We start from the raw sequence: 14,858 nt of genomic DNA, 5'->3' as shown, positions 1-14,858 counted from the left end.
TTTTTTTTTTTAGCTTCTTGAAGTATAATTTTTATATAAAATTGTGTATTTAGAGTCTACAATGTGATGAGTTGATATGCACACAATTGTGAAAGGATTCCCACAGTTGAATTATTTGATGCATTCATCATTTGGGGCACTTTGCTGGCTCAGTCAGTTGAGCATGGGACTTTTGACCTCGGGATTCTAAGTTCGAGTACCATGTTGGGTGTAGAGATTACATAAAAATAGAATCTTGAAAAAAAAAACGAAATAAAACTCACCTATCACCTCATATATTTACCTTTTGTGTGTGTTGGGAGAATGCCTAAGATCCAGTCTCTTAGCAAATTTCAGTTCTACAGTACAGTATTATTTTGTCAACTATAGTCCCCATCGTGTACATTAGACCCTCAAACTTTATTCATTTTATAACTGAAAATGTGTAACATTTTACCTACCTCTCAGTTTTTTATTGTGGAGGTCTATACATTGCAGAGTGTTTAGCAGCATCCTGACCTCTATCCAGTAGATGCCAGTAATAACCCCACCCAGTTATGTGAATCAGAAAAAATGTCCTGTGGGGTATAGTCATCCTTGACGGAGAACTTTTTATAACCTCAACTTTATAACCACAACTTCGAGGTAGGTATAATCATAATCCCCTTATATATGTATATGTATATATATATTTAAAAGCTGGGAGAGATTAAATAACTTGCTCAAAGACACATCGCTAAAAGGTGCCAGAACCTAAATTTGCTACCGGATTTATCTTGATGTCTGCAAGACACCAAATTCTCCTACTGAATTCTTATTTTTGGTCATGTAATAGGGGTTTATACAAGTGCACAGATTTTAAGAGTGGAGTGTTGCACAAAGTGGCAGTGATAATTACTCTGATACTCCCAGTTTAGATAACATTTTAGCTAACTTATTTGAACCCCACTTATCCCCAATTACATCTTTTGCATCATTCTTTTCATTTCATATTAAAGGATAGTGAGGCATCATGGCAAAAGTATGGACTCTGGAGTCAGAATATTTGTATTTTAGTCCAGAATGCTTCTTTTTTACTGCATGATTTGGGGAAAGAGAATTGATCTTTCTGTATCTGAGTGTCTCCATATGTACACCTGGGCTGGTCGTAGTGCCTCCATGTAGAATTTGAGCCAGGATGACGGGAGTTAACCATATGTAAAGCATTTAGAACAGTAAACAGAACACGAGCTCTGTAAATGTTAAATTTATTTTTAAAATCTAATATGTTTTAAGCCCATCACCTTAAAATGTTACTAGAAGTACGTATCTGCTTTGCTTCATGATGAGAACTAGCTAAACATTTTATAATACCTGAAGAAAATCTGAGTTACTAGGGTAGAGACAGCCACTGTTTCTTCAGCACTGTTTTCTTACATGTGTGTTTCCTGTATTTTGCCAGTCCAGGTCTTGCCAGACAGTTCTCTCTGGAAACTTTGGCCCAACTCTGTAACTTGCTGTTACAGAACTGGCTGGAAAGTTCTGTAACATATTTCATTCATTTATTTATTCAGTTGTTGTGCTGGGTGAGAAGGAAGTGTTGCCTTCTCTATGAAAATGTTGTTGGGAGATGTAAAACGAAGCTCTATCATAACCACTTAATGAAACTACTTTCAGATCTCAACTTTTACTTTATCTAGCTGTTTAGGTATAAGCCAGTTGCTTACCCTCTCTGTACTGTTTCCTCATATACAAAAATGCCACAGTAATGGTTCCTGCCTCACTGGGTATTGTGGTAGATAAGATGATATGTGCAAACTACATAGTATCTGTTTAGCCTTTAGGTTAAGTGTGCTCTAAATGGGGAATTTTGTTTTTGGCTCCTGTAGGTCAGTTATGAGGACTTTTAGTTTGGCACCAAATGTCGAGCTAGGTTTGAAAAAATGATCAGAGTGGCCATAGCATTTTACGATGGATTCCAACCAGGATATCATAGTGCATTGGTGCATTCAGAGATGCAGTCAGACTGGCAAAAGGGGTTATATTTTCTGGTTTTTGTTTAATGTGTTAGAAAAAAATCTGGGTTGAAGGGAAGGATTTTTTTTTTTTATTGCATACCCCGATCCCCGCTCTTTGAAGCTTTTCCTGTGATGCTAACTCCTTTGACATCTTTCACCCTCAACACATTTAGTACTTTATTCCTAGACTTTATAAAATTTATTTCTTTTAGGGGTGCCTGAGTGGCTCAGTCGGTTGAGCATCTGACTTCAGCTCAGGTCTTGATCTCACGGTTCATGGGTTCGAGCCCCGCATCAGGTTCTGTGCTGACAGCTCAGAGCCTAGAGCCTGTTTCAGATTCTGTGTCTCCCTCTCTCGCTGCCCTTCTCCCACTCATGCTGTCTCTCTCTGTCCCAAAAATAAAATAAAAAACTACAAAAAATTTATAAAGTCATGTTAGATTAATAAGTGTTAATTGGCTGAAAACAGTAATATGGAAGTCAGTGTGTTTTGCTCAGAAAACTTGAAAATGCTGACCAAGACTTCCTTCAGTTGGTCTTATTCTACAGCCAACAGACATGTTTATTTATAGTCATCTGACATAGCTTTAGGGAACATTTGAGAAGCTTTCATACATGGTTTAATAAAATTCACTTTTACACTGATACATCTGCAACCTAGCTTAAAAAAATTACTTTAAAATTTTCCTCTTAAAGAAGGAACACAGTGACTAACTAGATGATCACATAAAATGCTGTGCAACCACCACTCACTTTTCTATAATTAGTCTTTGAACTGCACTGAAGAACTGTAATTGAACACTGCTGATGGCAGTCAGGCTTGAGCCTTGCCTCTCCTGGTTTTTATTTACTAACAGTATTGTGAACTGTGATTTTCATCCTATTCATAATATCTCTGGTGTATAATTACTTGCAGGCTTCACTTTATATTTTTATGTATGAGTAGCGACTCAGGCCAGCTCTGGATTAAAATGCTTACTTCCTCATGAGACCATTGTGTGTGTGAGTGTGAATGTGAGTGTGAGAGAGAGGATGAAAGCAAACACACCCTTACACCTGGCTCCTTTTCTTTGTTCTCCTTCCACACCTGCTGTACCCCATGTGAATGCCACTTGAGTCACTCTTCATGGCTAAGTGTTTACCTCCCATTTGAAAGTACTGTACACTAACCCCTTTAGGTCCTGGGACCATCCTGACCTAGTCAGATGTTGTCATTAAGTCTCTTATTTTGCTTTGATTGCTGTGTCGTGAATCCTGGTTTTTGGAAACTAAGAGCTTTTCTTTGTAGGAAGCTTCTATTGAGTGCTTGCTTTACAGAAACTCCATCTCTGTCTTGATTCCCACTTTATGAATAACTGATATTCAGCCTTGAAACCCACACCTTATGATCAAAACGTTTTGTGTAAGATCACCCCTCCTGCTTTCCTGTCTGATTATGTGTTCCTGGAGATCTTGTCAGTGGCTGCTACTCTATCTCCTTTATTACCTACCCACTCATCCACGTTTTCTTACCAGCACTGCTGGACCTTGAGTATATGCTCCATTTTCAAGTGCGTGTGTCAGTGCCTCAATTCCTGGATGTCCCTCATCTGTTCCATAAGCTTCTGAATCATCCCTGTGTCACACTCTTTGTGGGTAACATTTGCATCAACTAAAGCTTGCCCTGCAAGCAAACTTGTGAACTGAGTGTTGGCAGTTAATACGTAGTCAGTTTGGAAATGGAAGTCTCTACAAGGTGATCCATATAACTCTATCCCTTCAAAAGTGTTGACCAAGTGACGTTAAAATCACTGTATTAAATCAGAAGTAGTGTTATGCTTTGGTGTTTGACTTCTATTTGGGAAAATGAAAACATATAAACATGATATAATGAGCAAAGGAGTCAGATTTGATGGCATATAATTTATACATATGGTATATATAATACCTCAGGAGGAGGAGGAATAAATGCTTAACCTTATTAAAATGGATGACTATTTTAGGCCTCTGGGTGTCAGTAAAAAACATCACTTTCATGTGCCTGTATGTAGGGAAGTGTGGGCTAGGGAGTTCCTAAATGGAGTACGTAGAAAGTATAGATCCAACTATTAAAAAATTATGCTTGGTTAGTTAATGAATATATTTTTCCCCACGGTGGGACTTCTTAATTCTGATAAATATATATATGTATTTTTAACCTACACAGAATATCCCATGTAATGCCAAATGGTATGATTCCAATTTGATAGTTGAATACATATTAACATTTACTTGTCTTATTATAATAGATTTTTTTTTCTATTTCAGTTTTTAGAGTCCACATGATCCATGATGTAATTGGTGTGGTCCAGTCACATCACATAGTTAGATCATTTGCTTCCAACAGTGTAAGCACAACTCCTAAACTAGAGAACTGGACATGAGCTACACTTGACCTCTTAATGTAGTCTATACAATTTGCTAAGTACTTTTGACACATCACATTATAACAACCTCATAAGGTTTTCATTGCTCTCTCTTAGGAAACTAAGACTCAGACACTTTGAGGAATTTGTCTAAGGTTTGATTGCAAATGGCTGAGTCAGGATTTGAACTCTGTTCAACAGATCTGGTATCTACAATGCGTCCATGCTTACCCTATTCTACAATCCATCAGGAAGTGAAAAATGAATAATTAAAGGAAAGTTAAAGCCTCTTTCTTAAATCTCCCATTTGCCTGCCCTATTCTTGCCGGGTAACAATGTTCATCCCCTTAATACCTTTCTCCTCCATATATATTGACCATTTATGGATTATATTCTATGTAAAGCATTCTGTTGGGCACAGGATGGAGCACAAAAAAAAACCCTAAGAGATGGTTCTTTCCTTCTGGCACCTTGCTTTCTGGTTGACTAGTCAAAATTATCCCAGTACAGATGATGAATAAAAATGTCCAGGTATGTCAAGTGGGAGGGTGGAGGTGAAGCTCACTGTGATCTGGCATAGATGAAAAAGGATAGAAAATATTTCAGAATAGAAAAAACAGGAGTTTGAAGAAGTGATTTGAAGTCAGTTCAGATGGCCTGGCCTGATGCTGACCTATTATCTCATAACAGGCCCTTTGAAACATGCTTCTGTACCCTCATCAGAAGTGCTTTTCTTTCTATTTTTTTTAAAATAGTTTAATAGTTAATTTTTTAAATATAATATTGTTAGGTTGGCTAACATACAGTGTGTAAAGTGTGCTCTTAGTTTTGGGGTAGATTCTCATGGTTCATCACTTATATACAACATCCAGTGGCATCCCAACAGTGCCCTTCTCAATGCCCATCACCCACTTTCCCCTCTCCCCTGCCCCCTCATCAACCCTCAGTTTGTTCTCTATATTTAAGAATCTCTTATGGTTTGCCTCCGTCTCTGTTTGTAACTACTTTTCCCCCTTCCCTTTCCCCCTGGTCTTCTGTTAAGTTTCTCAAGATCCACATATGAGTGAAAACATATGATATATGTCTTTCTCTAACTGACTTATTTCACCTAGCATAATACCTTTCAGTTCCATCCATGTACCTACATGTGGAATGATTTCATTCTTTCTCATTGCCAAGTAGTATTCTCATATATATAAACCACATCTTCTTGATCCATTTGTCAGTTGATGGACATTAAGGCCCTTTCCATGATTTGGCTATTGTTGAAAGTGCTACTGTAAACAATTGGGTGCATGTCCCCCTATAAATCAGCACCCCCTTATCCTTTGGATAAATTCCTAGTAGTGTTATTGTTGGGTCATAGGGTAGTTCTATTTTTATTTTTTGAGGAGGCTCTACACTGTTTTCCACAGCAGCTGCACCAGTTTGCATTCCCACCACAGTGCAAAAGAGATCCTTTCTCTGCATCCTTACCAGCATCTGTTGTTGTATGAGTTGTTAATTTTAGCCACTCTGACTGGTGTGAGGTGGTATCTCATTGTGGTTTTGATTTGATTTACCCTGATGATGAGTGATGTTGAGCATCTTTTCATGTGTCTGTTGGCCATCTGGATGTCTTCTTTGGAAAAGTGTTTATTCATGTGTTCTGCCCATTTCTTCACTGGATTATTTGTTTCTAGGGTGTTGAGCTTATATCCGAAAAATATAAAGAACTTACCAAACATTTTAAAGTTTTAGTAGTTTAAATTTAAACTAAAAGTGTTTGTTTGTAACTTAGTTTCCATATTTTATTTCTAGAACAGGAAATCAGTGATGGCACAGACCATGTTTGACCTGTTTATCTCTATATCTCTAACACCTACAAACTGCCTTTAGCATGTAACAGCTTCATAATAAAAAATTGGTGAAAGAGTTGGACAAAAGCATCTTCATTTTGCTTTCTGGTTACTAAAACAGCTCATATTAAAGGGCTTTACATTTTGAATGCTCTTATCAATACATTATCTGGGTTTTTATTACAAGCAAGGGTGGGGATTAGTAGGTTTACTCTTTTGTTGGAATATTTCTAAGTGTAAGAAAAGATAGAACTTTTATCAGGGTCTTAGTTTCAATATGTACTTCTTATAAAATGCACAGACCCTGTTTTAGTATCCTAAATTGAAATTCATAAATAAGATAGTCTAGTAAGAGATCACATAGTTTATATACCTCATAATTTTCAAAGTCAATATAATTCTATTTAGTTAACTATAAAGATGAAATATGAGGAAGCTACTTTTATAAAAATCTATGTACCTCAATGTACAAATATTAAGGCATGTAAATAATAGAAGTCATAAAAGGTAGTCAGCTGTTTATATCTAAATATAGAAACTCTGTGAATATGAAGCCACACTTGCACACTAATGGAGGTGTGTTATATTGGTGACTCATAGTATGAGAGGTTTTGTATTCCGTGACTTATTTTATGAAATGGTGAATAATTCCTGTTAAATTTCCAAACCAAATAAGTTTTGCATTTCTCTAGGCTTACATAATTGTTGCATTCTGAAAACAAAAACAAAAACAAACCAATAAAACAAAAAAACAAACAAACAAAATACCAGAAATTCAGTGAAAGTGTACAAAAAATGCCTGCGTTTGTTTGCTTAAAATTAGATTATTGGCTCCAATAATTATAAAGAGGTTATTCATTCAGAAATATGATAGGGTGTTTTGAAGCAGCACGGAACATACCGACTACCCTTTGCAATATAGGACATCTAGTATCCTTGGCTACTACCTACTAAATGTCAGCATGGCTCCACATTCTACTTATGTATCTACATATGTATGGAATCACAAATCTAAAATATTTGTGCCTGTGGGTTAGTATTACCCACTTTGAGAACCATTGCTGTAAATAAATACGGAGATGGGCAAAATTTATTTCTCTCTTCCCTTTAGTTGAGGCATAAATGTTTCTTTTCAATCAGATCTACTAACACTGGCACTGGTTGCCTTCAGTCATTCTTTCATCCCATCCTTTTTCATTCCTCACGTTGTCCTCAAGATGCATCTCCCAGGAAATACTCTGGGCTTTGAGCCGAGGCTTTCTCAACCCTTATGACAAGCTTCTGTCATTGAGCAGTTTAATAAAATCTGATAAATTAACTCCCAGCGTACTACTGTTTGTCGGAGGCCATNCTTTAACCTCACCAGGAGTTTTCTCGACTAGTGGGCTCAGAATGGCTCCCAACAACTGTTGACCTATGAGGACTTAAAGCTTTACTTGAAAACAAATGTGTGTGTGTGTGTGTGTGTGTGTGTATGTGTGTGTGTGTGTTTACTTAGATAAGGACTAAGGCATATGTTTAAAATCAGACCTCTCCGTGTATCTGTGAAATAATTAAGTTTTGCTGGCTTTCCAAAGCCATTCCATGGTTTTGCTAACCACCTATAAAAGTGAGAACTGTCAGGTTATTTAATATCTTGGAGATTGAGATTTTTCTGCTATGAAATGGAAATGATAATTAAAGCCATTGTGCCTGTGATTATTAAACAGCATATTCTCTGTATAACATTTTTATCGTAAACCTAAAGATACAGTTGATGTTAGTGCTTTTTATTGCCAAAAAGTCTTTGCCTTTTACGCTACTGTGGATCTGTGATTCTAAATTAGCAGTGATTTGGGTGAGGTGTGAGGGAGATTGCTACTGGTATTTAGTGGCTGGATGCTACTTAATATCCTGAAATGCACTGGACAGTCCCCTCCGAAAAGAATTTTCTAGCCCAAAATGTCAATAGCATTGAAGGTGAGGAAACCCGGCTGTAGATATATAGCATGTAGTCCTAAGTTTATTGTTAGTGTTTGCTTTTCATGTGCTTTCTTTTATTCTTGAAGAGAAAGAGCTCATGAAGTGAACTCAGGTTCATGGAGTTATTTCTGTAATGAAAGCCAGCCTGAATTGCCACCTATATATTCTGAGAAATGAATGAGAACAAGGTATATAATTTTACATGTTCATAAATATTTATCTTTTAATTTTTATTGCTATTTTAAGACCATTTCATTTTCCCTTCTTTATAGCTTTCCTATTTGAATTATTTACAAAGCTAATATCTTGTCACATTTTAGAAGATTTGTAGGCTTCAGAAAAGAAGAGTAAATCCAGTCACTTTCTCCCACTACTTTTAGAAAAGAAATAGTGAGTAGGAAAATATTGGAAGCATTTATAGGTTGCTCTAATCATTAGGCCAGGAGATGATTCCAGTATTTTTAGTCTGTTTAACACACAAGTAACCAGCACTTCCATACACGTTCTTGTTTTAATTACTCTCTGCTGCCTCACTTATATATGAGGTAGCAAATGAATTGTACTTTTCTCAGAATCTTCCTTGTACATATACACTTCAAAGAGAAATAGGTGGGCATGCATAAATGATATCAAAAAAGCCTGTTTGTGGCTTGGAATCACTCATCTGTGGGAATACTTGACCCTTGAAATGCAAGGTTAGCAGACGTTAGTGCATGGCAAGTGCTGGCTGTGCAAGTAAAAGCTCTCAAGTGAAGTTTTAATTTTGAGTTCCCAATTTTTCCAAGATATCAGAAGATTCTTCCCTTGCAGAAACAATGAGAAGCTCTTAGGAGAATGAAGGCCTGAGTAGGAATGCAACCACACCATATATTGCTCTCCAAAATGTGTTCCCATTGGAAAACATTGCAGGATGTCTGGACTGCAGCAAGAAGAAGGAGAGTGAGCATGACCTTTTTATTCTGGAGACAAAATGGAATTATCAGATGAGAATTGTGGCCTTCTCTATGCCTTGTGTTCCCCAGTTTGATTTTTTTATATGGAACTATATTAATAATTATTTTTTTAAAGGCTGTGTTTCAGTATGAGTATGTGTAAACTGTTCTGCCAAGTTTATTTCTTGATGTGATTTTCTGACCCTTGGAAACGTCAGAATTGAAATGAAAGGTAAGTGACTACATTAGACACATTTTAAACCAAACACACTTTCATTCTGTTTGTTTATCTAAATTCCTATTTCAACTCCGTTTGTGTGTTTGAATAGTGATTTGTTTTCCCTTTTGAGACCCATGTATTGTTTTGGAAATGAGAATATGTAATAAGATGCATTTATATAATTTTAATAAATTGGATAAGATACTAGTGATAGCCAGGGGTTTTCACGTTTTTCCTCCTCATGTTCCGGTTACACGAGCATAGGCACAAATCTGCTTACTAACAAACACCGGAGTAATTAAATGCATCATTCCCTTAGATGTGTAGAACAGACTTAGCATTTCTTTCTTTGCTGCCTGGCTGTCACTTTTTGCAGCAGGTTTTCTTGGTGTACCCTAAAAGCAGATCTAAAATCAATGGAAAAGCCATTTTGAATTCATGGAAATACCCTTTCAGTATATTTACAGTGTTCTGGCAACTGTTCAGGAGAAGGGTGTCCTTTTCGTTGTCCCTAATTGTAAATTATCTATCAATTCTTATAAAAATAGAGCTCCAAACCTGTAATTCAGTTTGGTATCTTGACTATAGAACAAAGACAAAAAGCAACTGTGTTCCATCAGTGACTGCCAGAGAGGGAATTGTCTATGGTTTGTGACTGCTCTGAAGTCCAAAAAGAGTTGTTAAGTTTTATTTTTACATCAGAAGCCTGGGGAACAATGTGTATCAGGTGCCCCTTGAATCATCAGAATTCTTCTGAATTGAGTGAGTTCTGAACCAGTGAGACAGACTTCAATGAGGCCAGAGCAACTAGTGAACCTCAGAAGAGCAAACCAAATTTGGAAAATATTAACCTGCCCATCAGTACTTTTAAATTTGATTCTCATTATTTTACTTCCTGGCATCACATTTAATACACCTGTTTAAAACTATTAGTCATCTATTTGGTTTAATCCCCCAAATTGAAGAAAGAGCACTTACTACATTTTTAAAGTGCTTTTAATTATAGTTGTGTTCCTCACACAATTCAGTTGAAGTGTGTTTTTTAATTTGTCATGTGGCTATTTCATTTACAAAAGGTATCTAGGAATTAATAATAATTAGTGCATATAAGTATTTAGAAATAATATCATATTTAGTTTTGTGAAATTTGGAATCTCTTTAAATTTCCATGGAAGTGTTTATGAAGTCTTCCATAATAGTTAATAGTCACATGGTGATTTTAAAATGTTGTCAACATTAAACTGTTAAGAGGTACATGCATTAATGGATAAAAGAAAACAAAAATCACCTCAGGAAATTATTTAATGTGCTCTTAGAGGCAAAGACATATTTTTTCACTGAAGGAAATTGTGGTATTTGCACCATATACATTATAAAGGTATTCTGGGAAGTGTGTTTTTAAGTAGTAACATTTAAAAATAAAATGAATTATTTTCCAGTATTACATGAAAAATAATTTTTTAACTCATTTTGAGATAAGTCAGTGTTTCACAAATGACAAAGAAATATGAGTGGGACCATGCTATCATTCTGAATAAAGGGTATCAATACTTTGCAGATTGCATAACCTATTAAATTGATACTCAGAGTGATGAAAAGGTTTTTATTCTTTTCACTAGTGTGAAAAAGTAATTTAGGATATATGCTGTTAAGTAGATATTATATATGTAGATTGGAGGATTCTATATATGTAGAAATGGAGGGTACTTTCATAGCCTTTGTATTAGTGGCTATGTTTGGATGTGTAACTTTTCCTAACCATTGGATAGAGGATTGTTCTATTGCTCTGTTGAAGAATTTTATGATATTGAATTGGTATTGATTGTTTTTAATCCTTCAACATATGAAGATAGATAGACTCCACAATATAATCTTAGCACTGTAATAAAAAGTTTATTCTGCCTATTGTCTCTGTATCATGGATGGATTTATTATGTTATCCAGCACAAAGTACCTTACTTCTCCATTACTGTGCATGGGCAAATAGTAGTTATGATATCAAAATGAGTAACTGTAGTAATAGATTATCATATTGCTTGTTTCAGTTCTTTTGAATTACTGGATATTCAGTTTCAGAAGGTATTTCTAAATTATTCAGTAAAAATGATTTATAAATAATAGTAGTTGTATATTTGAGCTAAAGTAGTTGATATTTCTCTTTTATTCATCTCTTCATTTACTCATTCACCACATATTTATTCAATCCCTTCTGTATGTCAGGGGTTATACTAGATCCTAGAAATAGGATATGTTGCTTAATTTTTGTAAATAAGTTGATTTTGGTTACTTTATACGATTAATTCCAGAATTCAGCCCAGCTTCTAGTACCCAAATTGATGTTAGACGAAAATGTATAGCTTTGTTGTGGAAGAGAATATTGGTTGCAAAGGAAAGAATGTTGGGAAATTAAAGACTGATCATAACTCAGATAATCACTGCCCAGTATGGGCTTGGCAGAACAGAACTGCCTTTTTTTTTTTTTTTTTTATTAAATAGTCTGTGAAAAAGCCTCCAGAAATCTTATAAGAAGCCATCTATAAGAAACTGATGAACTATGCAGTTCTTTTTCATCCTTTTCTTCCTGTTGGACAGCTTAAGCAGCATTCAACAAAAGCAAGAATTATTTGGATTTTAATGGATTCCAGTGCATTCAGCACAAAGTTCTTTAAGTCTCTATCACTTGATATTACCTCAGTGAACATTTTTGTTGTTATCTTTCAAAGTTCAAATCAGAGATATTTAATGTTTGAAATTTGTTTTACATCCCCCTTTTTCAAGTACCCTGAGGTGAGTGTAATTTTCATACTGCTTAGATTATCTTACAAATTTGATTGGTCTTTACTTGATTGTTAGAGGTAAAAGTCCCGATATAATGCCACACTGATAGAATGTAAGCAAATGGCTAAATGAGTGTCCCTACCTGCATACTGTCAAATGTGAGAATAATGGGGTAGTTTCCCCACACCCAGAGTGAAATAACGTAATGTTTAAAAATAACTTATATGGGGGCGCCTGGGTGGCTTNAAAAAAAAAAAAAAAATTAAAAAAAAATTTTTTAAATAACTTATATGAAAGCTTTTCCCAGTTTTATTCTGGAGAGGTATTGTTATAGACTGCAAGATCAAAATACAGGATTTCTATAGAAATAAATATTGGAAATGCTGGGTTGCATAAAGGTATGCAGTTTTCTTTTTAATTTATTACAGGATATCTCAGCATCTTCAGTTTGTAATCATGGACTTTGAATCTCTGAGAGAGGAGTTTAAGTGTCCCAAACTTACTGGTCAAGGGCTCCTTGACAAGTATCTCTTTAATACTAATGTTCAGAGTGTAGCAGTAGACTCATGTTTTACATTCATGTTTATAATGTCCTATGCACTCTTGCCAAAATATTGGCCAAATATATATTTCCAAATATATCTTTCCACGGACTTCTTAAAAAAAAAAAAATTTGTCATGACTAATGTACCTTAGGGTTGACTTTAGGAAAGGCTGCCTTACGATGGGAGTCTGTAGGCTCCTAAGCCTACCTGATCTTTTGCAAATTCTAGAATCCTAGACCAGCTGTGAATGAATTTTATGCGACTTGCATCCTCTGAGGTTATCCCAGATTAGATGTGACTTCCAGTGGTCTTGAAACAGAGCTGAAAAGAGAAGCAATTAACAACACAGCAGCAACAACAACAACAATAAAAATGATTCACAAGTGTGTAACTTTTTTTTTTTTTCAAAATGCTTTTAAATCTTGAGCAAACTTGTGGTAAATTCACTTTGTCATGTTTTTTTTCTAATTTATGTTTGAGACTAATTTAAGAAAGGATCAAAAGTTTGTCAAGTTTTCATCCAGATCACGGCCTGAACTAGAGGCTGTTTATAGATGTTAAAATGCTGTTTATGTTGTATATTGTGTTTACAGGATGTGATAGTTAACAGAAAACATGGAGGTAGTTTCCCTAAAAAGAAATCTACATTTGTAGTGTTAGTGTAAATGACACTCAGTTGTTAATTTACACACATCCCAGTGCATTAATCATGGGTTTTAGCATACCACAGTACTAGCTGAGCCTGCGTCCTTCAGTGCATAGGGTTATTTAATTATTGCTGCTAGAGGCTTTAATCAAGTCCTTCTTATAGAAAACAAACAAATGATTAGCCTTTACATTGCAGGCATAAACAGGAATTTGACTCATGAATTTCCTAATTATACTGCACCGTTTTGAAAATCAGTTGGCATTCAAATTCTTGCTGTTACTCTGTGTACAATTTCCTTTTGCAAGACAGAGGTAGAAGATAAAAAATAGTTGTTAAATATGTTAAGATTAAAGTTAGGTTTAATTTAAAATTTTTTCTCTGCTTGCTCTTACAAGATGATTAAATTGAAGTAGGGGAGTAATTAGGTGTCAACTGTGTGTCAGCTACATGCTATATATTCTGTATGACTCTCACTAATTTATTTTTATGTTAATCCTATGAGGTAGGTCTCATTATTTCCATTAAAAAAAATTTTTAATGTTTTATTTATTTCTAGGAGAGAGAGAGAGAGAGACGGCCTGAGCGGGGGAGGGTCAGAGAGAGAGGGAGTCACAGACTGAAACAGGCTTCAGGCTCTGAGCTGGCAGTCAGCACAGAGCCCGACACGGGGCTCGAACCCACGAACCGCGAGATCATGACCTGAGCCGAAGTCGGACGCTTAACCGACTAAGCCACCCAGGCGCCCCTCATTATTTCCATTTTAAATATGAGGAAATTGAGGCTCAGGATGTGAAATAAGGTGCTCAATGTCACATCACAAAGCAGTTTGTGATAGGACCCATTTGGAACTCCTAACCTCTGGGCCTGGCTGTGGCTTCCTTCCACACTGCCATTCTGCCTCAGCCACAAGGCCACAGCCTGTTCTCCATGATTTCCATAACCAGTGCTTAAACTGGATCAGCTCTTGCGAATTTTTTTTTTTCTAAGACATGCCTTTAGTTGTGCATAACAATTGGCAAGTAAAATTCACATCCTAGGTTTATAGCACTAGAATATCCTACTTACTCTTTTAGCTATGTGGAAAATAAATTCTGAAATTAGATATACGAGTTTCTTTTAAATTCTGTGTAAACAGAAACAACCAAGTTCTGCATTTTTTCAGTGCTGAAGCCAATTTTGATTTTTCCAGAGATACAAGGTGGTTCATAATTTCTCCTTTCCACTTCCATCATTTGACAGAAGTCAAATGCCAAATCTTCCACAAATAAAATTTGCTTCTTATGTAATTGTACTTAAAGAGTTCTTTGGAAGAATAAGGAAGTGTATCTATAAGAAAGTATTTCCCTTTCTGTGCTGTTTTCTAGCATGTTCTTAGTGTCTTTGCTGCATACATTATTTTCTGAAAATTATTTCACAGTGCATTTTCCTTTACTTTGTGTGGAACACTGATTTGGGCTAAATCATGAGCCAAATTCTTTTATTTTCCCAGAGCTGCACTGAAGTCCTCACAGAAAGAAATTTTTATTGAGGTGATTGTTTCTCATTCAGATCTTTACAAGGACAGTGGGATATTT

General features: G+C 35.7%; 1 protein-coding gene across 6 annotated transcripts in view; it reads left to right on the top strand.

The window, feature by feature from the left end:
* NRXN1 (neurexin 1) overlaps positions 1-14,858 on the top strand; it is a 1,134,059-nt gene that overhangs the window by 70,008 nt on the left and 1,049,193 nt on the right. Inside the window, exon 7 of one of the 6 annotated variants that reach the window (XM_077749166.1) lies at positions 11,257-11,262. The exons of the other annotated variants lie outside the window; for them this stretch is intronic. Within the exon in view, the coding sequence (XP_077605292.1) occupies positions 11,257-11,262 (6 nt within the window). The remainder of the gene's footprint in view (positions 1-11,256; positions 11,263-14,858) is intronic. 6 annotated transcript variants of the gene reach the window in all.

Source organism: Crocuta crocuta, unplaced genomic scaffold (assembly GCF_008692635.1).
Source record: "Crocuta crocuta isolate KB4526 unplaced genomic scaffold, BGI_CrCroc_1.0 scaffold118, whole genome shotgun sequence".
Classification (NCBI taxonomy): domain Eukaryota; kingdom Metazoa; phylum Chordata; class Mammalia; order Carnivora; family Hyaenidae; genus Crocuta; species Crocuta crocuta.
Note: the sequence above shows the minus strand (reverse complement) of the source record. Positions and strands in the feature narration are given on the sequence as shown.